Genomic DNA, 12,045 nt, shown 5'->3' with positions numbered 1-12,045 from the left:
CCGACCTTAGCCCCGTGGGGGGAGGGGTTTGACTTCGGGCAATTTGCCTTTGAGTGCCAAGGTCCTCCCCCTCCTCCCCCTCTCCCCTCAGATTTAGGAAAGCTGCTCCTTTCCTTGTTCGAGCCCAGCTCTGTCTCTGCCTGTCACCCTCATTTGCAGAGCAGGTGGGTGAGCCTTTACCAAATGCATGGTGGCCGAACGACCACGCTTCGGAAAAAAACCTAACGAGCTTTGGTCCGACCTCAGTGACAGTCGCCGAAGAAACGAGGACCTGCGGCTGACTGGACTGTTTTTTTTCCGAATGGGGTTTGCAGCATTTGCCAGGGTAAGGCTAACCGTGGTTAGCCTTATTAGGGTGAACTCCAGTTTCTGGGATGGCTCTCGAGGCAAGCCATAGAACTGGCTGGCGACTTGGTGGTGCGCTATGCCGGCCGACCACATAGACGTATAGAAGCCTTTTTTTTTTAAAGAGGGGTTTTTAAAAATCATTTCGGATTAACTACGTCGGCTTTCTTTTTCCCAAGGCAACACCGATCCCGCGAAATGACAGACAACTGGGTGGATGGCGTTTTGTTCTTAAAATGCTGCCGGTTTATTGTTCCTGCCGCTTTGGGGAGAGTTAAAAAGTTCCAAATGTTGCTTTTCTGCTCTCCAAAATCTCTTAATTACCTACAAAGAGCTTGCATTGTGTTTGTGTTGCGAGAAATCCCCCGTGGGATTAGCGATGTACCCCATGATCTGGCTTTTCGATCCCCTTTCCTGAAAATAAGGCTATTGAAATCAACGGGGCTTAGTTTTGAGATGGATGAGAATGTATTGTTACCCCTAAGAAACAACAGAGGTACACGCCTGTTTACCTAAAACTAAACTGGACTGGACGTATATAGTGTCTACTCCTAGGTAAATGCCATAGTGAAATATACATAGGATGGAAGGGTTAATTTGTTCTTTTCACTGTCCTAACTGATTAATTGTTGATTTTACAACCCCTTTTATCGTTTTTTTTTTTTAAATAGTAGCATTAGAACCCCTTATATTGCTATATATTACTTCGAGGTTTGTGGAAGAATAACTGAATGAATAACGGTGATTAAAATGAGCAAATGAAATAGGTTGACAATGATAAAAATGACTTTTTGTCTGGAATTAAAAATTAAAGTGATTCTACATTCTTAGCATGCCTAGATCTGATGATCATGTATTTTAACAAAATTAGAAAGAATTTTTGCTAATACGTTAAGTCCAACTACTGTTAAGTGGGATTTATAGCTGCTTATTGTTCTGTTCAGAGGGATTTACATAGGATCACCGTTCATTTGTACATTTGTAATGTTTGAAAGATTCTTGCTCACGTACATGTGTATTGTTTACAATGGGAAATCTGCATATGTCGTGTATGTGTAAAATACAGTATGCACATCTATGTGATCTGTGTAGAATTCTTACTATCAACCAATAAGAGGACTGTTCTTTTCTCCAGTCCTGCAGGCTTCATTTAAGTAAGTTATGGAGACCAGTGACTGAAAATGTGAGCCCAGTTGGAAGATAATTTGATGCTGGCATCAAATGCTAGAGCAGATGAGGCACTGCTTGGGAGAGCAAGAAAGAAGGTTCCAGTCATTTGAGGCAGTGGAGACCTTTGAAGAGCCGAGTCCAGTGAAGCTTAATAACTTAAAATTGATTGTTTCTGGATGTTTTTTTTTGTAAAGGAGTATATTTCTGTTGGTGGCTTTGTGTTTTCTTTTTTTACCTGATGTGTTTCTTGATCTGATGTGCTGGGTTTTTTAAATTGTTATCTTTATGTACGCATTAGAGGTAAATTATTTGCAAAAGGATTCTACCCTTGAAATCCGAAAGCCTTATATCTGAATGGACACTGGTAGGAGTGAATACATGAACCTCACTGTCGTATTGTTTCTGATGTTTTATTCCAGTGATGGCACTGAATGAGCAGGGGGAATATACCTATAGATACAAAGACCTCTCTCATCCTATAGAGTTTTTGGATGCCTTCAGGACATTTTATCTTGAAGGGTTATTCACTGATATTACCCTTCAGTGTGCACCGGGTGTGCTGTTCCATTGCCATAAAGCTGTACTAGCTGCTTGTAGCAACTATTTCAAAGCCATGTTTACTTCTGACATGAAAGAAAAGTCAAAGGATCAGATTCATCTTTCTTTGTTCAGTCCTACAATACTGGAATCCCTGGTGATGTACACGTACACATCAGAGATCCAGATAACAAAACAAAATGTTCAAAGCCTCCTTCAAGCTGCTGATCATCTTCAGTTTACTTCCGTCAAAAAAGCTTGTGAGCAGTTTCTCATCAGACATTTAGACCTTGACAACTGTTTAGGGATCCATGCCTTTGCAGAATTCCATGTCTGTTCCGAGCTGGAGAAGGAATCCAGAAGGATAATTTTGTCCAGATTTGAAGACGTGTGGAGACGGGAAGAATTTCTAGAGATTAGCAAGGAGAAACTCCAGTTCATTCTCTCCAGAAAGAATCTTGATATATGGAAAGAAGAAGCAATGATAGAGCCCATTGCCAAGTGGATTGCCTATGAGGTGGACAGCAGGATTGAACATATTTATGATCTGTTGAGGTGCCTTGAAATTGATTTAGATGAAATGTACTTGAAATCAGCCCTCAGCTTATACAAGACATGCCAGTTAAAGGAAAATAAAATCAGATCTCTAATACGTAGTGTATTGGGCCCCAAGCCAAGAGCAGTTACAAAAAGATCTACCACTATTATGTATGTGATTGGGGGCTATTACTGGCACCCTTTGTCTGAAGTCCACATATGGGACTCAGTAAACAACATTTGGGTCCAGGGAACAGATATGCCAGATCACACACGAGAAAGTTATGCAGTCACAAGCCTGGGACCCAATATTTACGTGACTGGAGGTTACAGAACAGACAATATAGAAGCCCTTGATTTAATGTGGATATACAATTTTGAAACCGATGAATGGATTGAAGGCCAACCCATGCTTAATGCAAAATACTACCACTGTGCAGTAACCTTAAGTGGCTGTATCTATACTCTGGGAGGTTATCGAAAAGGGGCTCCGGCTGAAGAAGCGGAATTCTATGATCCTTTAAGAAAGAAATGGTTCCCAATTGCAAACATGATTAAAGGTAATTGATTTGCTACATAACTTGTTAATTGAGTCCTGCATGTATTTTTTAAATGAAACTGCATTGTTGCCCACTTCTATTTTGAGCTGCTTTGGATAGGTGCTAATAGAACATTAAGGTCTGGTTAGAATATCATGTGAGACGCCCCCCACCCACCTTGCAATGGCAGTTCCAACAATCCCAATTGGGATTGTTAAGCAAAGAATCACCTGCAGTCATTAAGTGAGACATCTTGTGACCATGACATGCAACCTCCCACTGACTCCCTATTGACTTTATTTGTCAGAAGGTGTCTGGGTGCAAGCGAATTTAAGCAATTTAAACATTAATTAATATTTTGGAATGGAGCTCTTAAGCATAGTCAGAAAGTAAGTTTTCAGAAGTAGTAAGAAGTTTTGCTGTTGCATAGAAATCTGATCACTTGTTTTTGTATTTTCTTTGTAATCAATCATATGTTTAACATGCCTGTATTGCTTCATTATAAATTTATTGTCTTTGTATCAGGGTCTCACCACTGGATGTTACTGAACGTATCCAAGTGTACAAGCTGGCTTTATAAATCTATCATAAAATTTTTGGAGGCTAAATTACTCTTCAAAATCCTCCTCTGGTAGATAAAACAAACTTTACCTTGAGAAGGAAGAGAAAACTTGTCAGTTAAAAAGTTCACACATATAGGTTTTTCTCTAACAATTGCATATTTCCCAGAATCATGAGATAGATGGATAGGTAGACAGACAGGCAGGCAGACAAAATATAGAAAGACAAAGCTTCTTACTCTCCCTACTAGATATATTCTTGTCCCTTGAGAATTTTCTACTATAAAAATTAGAAAGGATACTGTCTGTCTTACCATACTTGATGTGACATCCATTTTCTGAGGTTTTTCACATCATTTTCACTGATCCCAAATGATTGAGCCACCTATTCTACTTGAATCACTTCACTTAGTGATGGAGTTGCTGGTCCCAGTTAGGATCATTACGTGAGGACTACCGGAACTATAAAGAATGTGTGGGAATAAATAAAATGCTTAGGGAATAGTTCATCATTAATCAGGAAGTAAGATAAAAATATATAATTTCTCCTTTGCTGTTTAGTGTATAAATGTATTTAATATTTGGCTAAAGGTATAAGAAATGCAGATATATATGTTAGAGATATGAACGTTTATGTACTTTGTATGCAGACCAAGCTTTGTTGTGGATTGAGATCTCAAATTATTTGCAGCAATTATTAAGTAGATGATGCAATGTGACAAGGAGTATGGATCTGAAAAATAATTGTCAAAAAATGAGTAATGTGTCTTTGATACTGAAATTTATCTCTATCGGGGAAAGGGAGAGAGAGAGAGAGAGAGAGAGGGAGAGAGAGCTTGAGCAAGTAGAATTAGTACACCATGATAGAATATTTACTAAAAATAAGATATTTTAAGATACACAAATGCTGGAAGATGGGCAATGTGTAGTGCTTGGTTGCAAAGAGTAAAGTAAAAAATAACTGTATAGAAGAATGAATGAAAATGTACAGGTGCATACTTCGATGTAGTGGACATAAGACTGGTTGGCAAGCAGAGAAAGATGTGGGGAGTTGTGTCCATGTAAGCTAGTGTTAGTTCTTTGTCCTTTTCATATTTTTTTTTATTTCTTTGGCTTACTTTTTTTTTTACTCTTTTTCGGTGCTTTGCACAATATTATTTATCATAAAGGTTTGACATGTTGGATGATGGACACATGTGTGTGTGTATTATCTTATTAGCTGTGTGCATGTATCACATTAATGGCCTGTTGATGGAAATTGTGCTGAATATTATTTATCTCTTTTTAGAAGCCTTTTACAAATTTAATATTACTAAATAGGTGTTGGAAATGCCACTGCCTGCGTCCTGAATGAAGTCATCTATGTCACCGGAGGCCATTATGGTTATCGGGGAAGCTGCACTTATGATAAAATTCAAACATATAATTCAGATATTAATGAATGGAGCATAATCACCACAAGTTCTTACCCAGGTAAGTTTTACTTCTGCAAAAGAACTTAAATAAATACTGTAGATCAGTTCTATTAAAAGTATTTACATATGAGTCATAGAGTGGAACAGGGCAATTTCTAGTCAATTAAACATTCAGGACAGATGGCTGTTTAATATCCACATAGAAAAAATGCCCCCCCCCCAATTCTAATGAAAAATGCTTCCCATTCTAGTCAATCAATGTATTTATTTACTTACTCACTACTTATTAGCTTTAAAAGACACCTGACTCCAGGATGTCTCTGGTGGCTTACACACAACCCCCACCCCCTAACATACAGTTCTGGGGACATGATCATTATTAGCTTTTACTCTCATACCTTGTTCTCTTTTAAAAGCCCATGGCGACTCAAGCCTCAAGAATTAAATCTCCTGACCATTAAGAAAGTCTACAGTTCAACTGTGGGGGTTGACTCCTGAAATCTTCCTCCTTGCTAACAGGCAAATGATTCTGAAAGGGACACCCTTCTGGTATTTTTCAAGGGGAATCTGCCCAGATATACTAGTTGCAAATCTTGGAGAAAAAGATCCTGATGACAGATACTGCTGTCATCATCTCTTGTCTAAATTTCTGCAATGTGTTCTCCATGGGACTGCTCTGAGGATTACCTAAAACTTTCTAAAGATACAGAATGCAGTCTAGAGGTGGAGCTCTTGCCTCACAATCAGGAGATTGTGAATTCAATCCTAGGTAGACACAGATGTAGGGTCTCCTGCTTGGGCAGGGGGTTGGACTAGATGACCTGCAAGGTCCCTTCCAAGTCTGTTAATTTACTTTTCAAACCATGCAGTAATGCTGAAAGGCTTCTGAGTACTGTTCAAACTGTTAGTTTTGACCAATAAAACCTTATATGCCTTTGACCTGGCAACCTACATAACTTCTACTCCCTCTGAAATCTACTTTTTCAATTCATGAGTTCTGTATAGGACTGAGAATTCTTCCCCCACATATTCAAGAGTTGCTAGAAATCAGTGCTTCTAACTGTAGCACCAAGAAGTATTCAGAAGACTTGTTAAGAAGAATTTTTAATTTAAGATTTAGGTCATCTAGGATACCGCATAACTTTTCTGTGATTTTGGAGATGATTGTTTTAATGTTTTAATAATATTGATAAACTATGATTATTATTTTTTTTAGCTGTGTAAGGATGTTGTAAATCACTACATGTCCTTAGAGTGTGGCAGGATAGAAACAATAAATATATACACATATCTAAATTGTTAGAATTTCTCAGAACTTCTTTGCAATAACATCAGTTATTTGTGACTTTCCTGTACAATGCTGAGGAAACACTTTTCTGAAGAATATATCTTTATAAGTAAATAAATACACTTCCTTATCTCGATTAAGTAAAATATGGCTACCAATCATAATGTAAAGCCAATATTCTTGAAATTAATAGAGAACTAGATTAGAATGTTTAGATGAAGATTCTACTGTCAATTGGTAGGCCTCCTTTCTTTTTTTAATTCTTCAAAATGTAATGGACAATGTTAATAATTCATCTGTTTTGCTGTAGAGTATGGATTATGTTCCATTGCATTGGAAAACAAATTGTATCTTGTGGGCGGTCAGACGACAATCACAGATTGTTACGATCCTGAGCAAAATGTGTGGACTCAAAAGGCTGATATGATAGAAAGAAGGATGGAAGGCAGTGCAGTCGCCATGAATGGATGTATCTATGTGACAGGAGGCTATTCCTCTTCCAGAGGTTCTTACCTGCAGAACATTGAGAAATATGATCCTGAAAGTAATAAATGGGAAATTGTGGGGAATCTTCCTAGTGCTATGCGTTCCCATGGTTGTGTATGCATATACACCCTGTATGATGAAGCAAATGTCACTTCTGTGACTGTAACTACAACATGAGTCACCACGTAGCACAAGAATTTGCCTTCAGGTAACAAAAATGTCTTTCAGTAGCTCAGCAGTTACAGGTTAGAAGATAACTAATATCACAGTTCAATTTGATTAATATTACTAATTCGCTCTGCTTTACAAGTGATCCATATATTACAATTATTATGAATCAGATTCAAAAACTGCTAAATGTTTATTGCTGCCCACGTCATCAAAGGTGACTCTAGGTGGCTTAAAATCAAACACCAATGTAAAACATTAAAACAATAAATAGTAACATTAAATTTGATTTAAAATTGACAAAGAGGCGGAGCAAGATGCATACTAACCAACTCTGGGTTGACATGTCCCCATTGGGGCCTCAAGCCAGTTGGCAGAGCCATGTCTTCAGGTTCTTTTGGAAGGCCAAAACAATGGGTGCGAAATTTGTTTTGAGGGGCATGATGTTCCAGGGATTATAGTTTCTGAGGAAAAGCTGCTATTGTTTCCAACATCCCCCCCCCCCTCCCTGCAGTTCAGTACCTTTTTGTAGAAACACAACCTTTCTTAACCTGGTTCTTTCTGGGGGTGATGGATCACAACATTTATAATCTCTACTCTGGCTGTGGGTTCTTAAAGTACATCACACCTTTACTTAGGAATGGCTAGTCTACCCTACTTAACTCTTCAACCCTGCTCAATTTCAACTCGGAATGATAACATTTTAAATAATGTTTTCTCCAAGAAACATATATGTAATTGCCCCATTCTTGAGTTACATTAAATCCTTTGAAGTTCCAACATTACAAGCTATGTGATGGAGATATGAATTGATTTGTGATTGTATACCAATGCTAAAGGAACACTAAAGAATAACAGGGGAACAGGGGAAAGTCCTGCATGTGGGGTGGGGGAACTCACTTCTTTTGTTGCTTTAGATATAGATGTGAAGATATACAATATGCACAGTTTCTTGTGAACATTTTGCCTTATCTTGCCTCTTAAACTTAAGGGAGATAAGTAGTAAATATCTACTTGACCCCCAATACCACCAATTAGTTATCAAGCTAAATCCCAGCCAATGTAGACATTACACTGTAGATGGTTATTTTACTGAGGTTTTCATATGCTTGTGTTATTTAGGATGAGACTCCAATAGTAGGATGGGGCCAAATTATTCTACCCTCTTTTATGCCAACTTAGCCCCTCCTGAAGATGTAGGAATTTCTCCCCCTGATATGTTATTTTAAGGCTACCAAATTCAGTTGGAAAGGCCTATTATTTGTCCAAATGGCAAGTTATTTATTTATTTATTATTTATTTATTTATTTATTAAGCAAATTTATATAACTGTCCAACTCACACATAGGTGACTCTGGGAAGCTTACAACAACACAATCAAATCAAGCACTTGATCTACTCGATCTGCATTGGTGGTCCCCAGGGCACTGACACAACCATGTTTTCAGGGGAGGGGAGCAACCATACCTTGAGGGGGAATGATGTTCTGTAACTTAGATATTGGAATCCTAAATGGTTCTATATGAAGTGACCATCTAGGACAGTGATGGCGAACCTTTTCAGCATCGAGTGCCCAATCTGGAACGTGCATGCATGCGCACGTATGGGTGCACCAGAGCACCGGAAACCTGAAGACCAGCTGCACACATGCCTGTTTTGGGCCATTTTTTGGACTGTTTTCAGGCTGTTTTTCAGACTATTTTTGGGCCATTTTCAGGCCATTTTCCGCCGCCCTGGTGCCCACAAAGACCAGCTGGTTGGCACGCATGTGCATGCTGGAAACTAGAAGAGCAGCTGATGATGGCACATGTGCCCACAGAAAGGGCTTTGCGTGCCACCTCTGGCATGTGTGCCATAGGTTTGCCATCACGGATCTAGGAGAACAGCATATTGTTCCAAGATGTGGTGGAATTGTGGTTTGAAAGGGAGGAACCCCCTGCTCCCCCCAACACACACTAGGGGTAGTTCAGAGAGGAAATATCTGAGATCAAACCCTTAATCTATATCACTTTTTCCCAAGGGAAGTTAGACAGTCTGGTGTGATTCTTGTAATATAGGTGGTCTACAATAAACTATATACCTTGGCCTTCTCACAAATGGTTTTGGTTGCTTGCACTTGACAAGGTACGGTTCCCATAACTTAAACTATATATTAATATTTAATAAATTTGGCCATTGCATTGTAGAGTTTGAGGTATGCTTTAGGATGGATAATGATAATTCCTCTATTGTTTTAGTTCTAAAAGTAGGGTATCTGGAGGTATGCCATAGTGTATAATTACAGAATGGTAAGAAAATTGAATGTGTGCCACAGAAAACTAGCGGGGTAGTTGAACTTGATTGGCTATTTACGAGCTCTTTAAACCTGGGGCACTGCAAAGTTTGTGCTCCTAAATTATTGACATTATAAGGAGTCCTCAATTTACGATCACAATTGAGCCCAAAATTTCTATTGTTAAGTAAGACATTTGTTAAGTCAATTTTGCCCCATTTTATGACCTTGTTGCCACAGTTGTTAAATGAATCACTGTAGTTGATCAGTTAGTAACTCAATTGTTAATCTGGCTTCCCCATTGACTTTGCTTGTCAAAAGGTTGCAAAAGGCGATCACATGATCTTGGGTCACAGCAATGGTCATAAGTATGCACCAATTGCCAAGTATGTGAATTTTGATCACGTGAGCATGGGGATGCTTCAAAGGTTGTAATTGTGAAAAACGGTCTGAAGTCATTTTTTTTAGGGCTGTTTGATACCACTAAGTGAACCCTTGTAAATTGAGGACTACCTGTAATTCCAATATTTAATGGAAAAGTAATTCCCCAGCTATTATGCAGGGCACAACTCTACAACCGCAAAGATTATTACCCTTTGGAATTAATTCAAACTCAGTTGTTGCATGCTGTTTTGGGATGTCTAGGAGTACCTGCAGTGTTGCTATATGATCAGGATTGGGATTGCTAACAATGAAGACTCAGGTTTAGTTAGTGAAAATTACATACAGTACTACCTCAGATTGAAATATCAACTATCTGGCCTTATCCCTCTGATTCTCCAAGTTTTATATGACGCAGGGCAGAAGATGGTTAATATAGGGCAGGCCTACACTTATCAACTTTTACTATTGTCGGACTTTTGGAAGCAAAGAAAACTGTTCAACAGGAGCTATGGGACATTGCTGCCCAGACTGATAGACTTATAAAAAGGTCATTAATCATTGGCAATATAGAGAAGCTGATAATTTGGCAAACTGTCTATATTGAGTTGCTCTTGCCAAACAGAGGGCATGTACACTAGTGTGTTTTGATGTGATGCCCTCAGCAGTTTACAGGACCAATGTACAAGAAAGACATTTTTCAGAATGTCTTTCTTCATGGGGTCAGAAGAGATGGGATCAGTTACCCATGTCTTAATATTCTACCTTTATTACAGATAGGCACATATAACACGTTATGTTGATTCTTGTATATTATCTGCCTCCTTTGCTACTGGCTGATATGAAAGATGAAATTTTATACAGTTGCAAAACTTTGCTGTCTTACTTTCTACACAAGATGCCAGGGGTTTAATTTGTATTAAGAATGTTTGTTTTAATTTGTATTCTGTACAGTACAGTACAATTTGTATTGATCTTTGATTGTAATAAACCAAAACTAACTTTGATTTATGTGTTGCTATTAATCATATAATAAAATATGAATATGGACAGTATATCAAAGTACTTTAGTTTTAGAATTATGTCACATTTTCAGTTCTGCCTGGAAAAGAATTCTTTTCTAATACAGGTAGTCCTTGATTTATGATCATAATTGAACCCAAAATTTATGTTGATAAGTGAGATATTCGTTAAGTAAATTTTGTCTCATTTTATCTTTCTTCCTACATTTGTTAAGTGAATCACTTGTTATTTAGTAACACAGTTGTTATGTGAATCTTGCTTCCCCATTGAATGAGTTTGTCAGAAGGTTGCAAAATGAGATCACATGACTCCGGGACACTGCAATGGTCATAAATATGAACCAGTTTGCTAAGCTTCCAAATTTTGTTCACATGATCTTGCTGCAAAGATTGTATGTGTGAAAACATAAGTTACTTTTCCCCGTGACTTTGTAACTTCAGACGGTCACTGAATGAACTGTTGTAAGTTGAGGACAATCTGTATTTTTCATGGGATCATCCAAACTGAAGGATGATATAATTTTCAAATAAATTTTTTGAGAGAAAAATATTTTCCATTGTTATAATTATTTCTGAAGATCATATTTTCATTTTAAAGTGGTATCTATTGGGTTTGTAAAATGATTCACTTAATAAATGCAGTGATTTGCTTAACAAAGGTAGCAAAAAAAATCATAAAATGGGACAAAACCATGTAACTGCCTTACTTAGCAACAGAAATTTATAAATCAATTGTCATAAGGCGAGGACTACTTGCATATGATAACCTGGACCATGAAGTGCAGCCAGTGCAGTTTGCAAAGTGATGGCGAACTTTAATAAGGATTTTATCCTGTACCATTGAATTCAATCTTCATTCTTCAGCAGCACTCAACAGCACTTTTCAACCACTTCATTTTCTGGATCTCCTCTGGAAATTTGGGAATTCTCCAGAATTCACAAGGGAATGTCTGCACCATGATCCTGTCTAAAGTAGCTATTCTCTGCTCATTCCAAACAGTAACAAAGGTCCATTTTTCACTATGTATCAGAATCTCAGAAAGAACCACACATTATTCCTAAAAACCAATAGGATCTACCAGGTAAAGTGTCAGACCACTAAAGGAGGGTGGTCTATCTTTTCTATCAATCTGTAAAATGTTTAATTCTAGTTTATGATAATGGAAGTAGTCAAAATTAATTCAAGATTAATTCAAGCCAGATGTGCAGTCTTATGCCAAGACTTCAAGAGAAATAGCAACTGCTTATTGAAGGCAAAGTGCAGTTTTTCCCTCCTACCCTTCTAATAAAAACGTTAAGCCATATTGCATTGCACATTACAGGGC

The 12,045-nt window shown here is 37.9% G+C and overlaps 1 protein-coding gene across 1 annotated transcript; it reads left to right on the top strand.

The window, feature by feature from the left end:
- Window positions 1-41: 41 nt before the first annotated feature.
- On the top strand, window positions 42-8,631 carry KLHL23 (kelch like family member 23). Its single transcript, XM_032212195.1, has 4 exons — window positions 42-164; window positions 1,481-3,149; window positions 5,009-5,161; window positions 6,702-8,631. Exons 2-4 carry the CDS (start codon window positions 1,937-1,939, stop codon window positions 7,052-7,054), a joined length of 1,719 nt encoding a protein of 572 aa, XP_032068086.1. The 5' UTR covers window positions 42-164; window positions 1,481-1,936; the 3' UTR covers window positions 7,055-8,631.
- The last annotated feature ends 3,414 nt before the right edge of the window (window positions 8,632-12,045 follow it).

The sequence above is a fragment of the Thamnophis elegans genome, chromosome 1, assembly GCF_009769535.1.
Source record: "Thamnophis elegans isolate rThaEle1 chromosome 1, rThaEle1.pri, whole genome shotgun sequence".
Classification (NCBI taxonomy): domain Eukaryota; kingdom Metazoa; phylum Chordata; class Lepidosauria; order Squamata; family Colubridae; genus Thamnophis; species Thamnophis elegans.
Note: the sequence above shows the minus strand (reverse complement) of the source record. Positions and strands in the feature narration are given on the sequence as shown.

Excerpts from the sequence above, each read along its gene's own strand:
- KLHL23 (XM_032212195.1), top strand. The coding sequence starts at position 1,937 with ATGGCACTGAATGAGCAGGGGGAATATACCTATAGATACAAAGACCTC. Across the intron at positions 3,150-5,008 it reads AATTGCAAACATGATTAAAG|GTGTTGGAAATGCCACTGCC; the intron begins GTAATTGATTTG and ends ATTACTAAATAG. Across the intron at positions 5,162-6,701 it reads CACCACAAGTTCTTACCCAG|AGTATGGATTATGTTCCATT; the intron begins GTAAGTTTTACT and ends GTTTTGCTGTAG.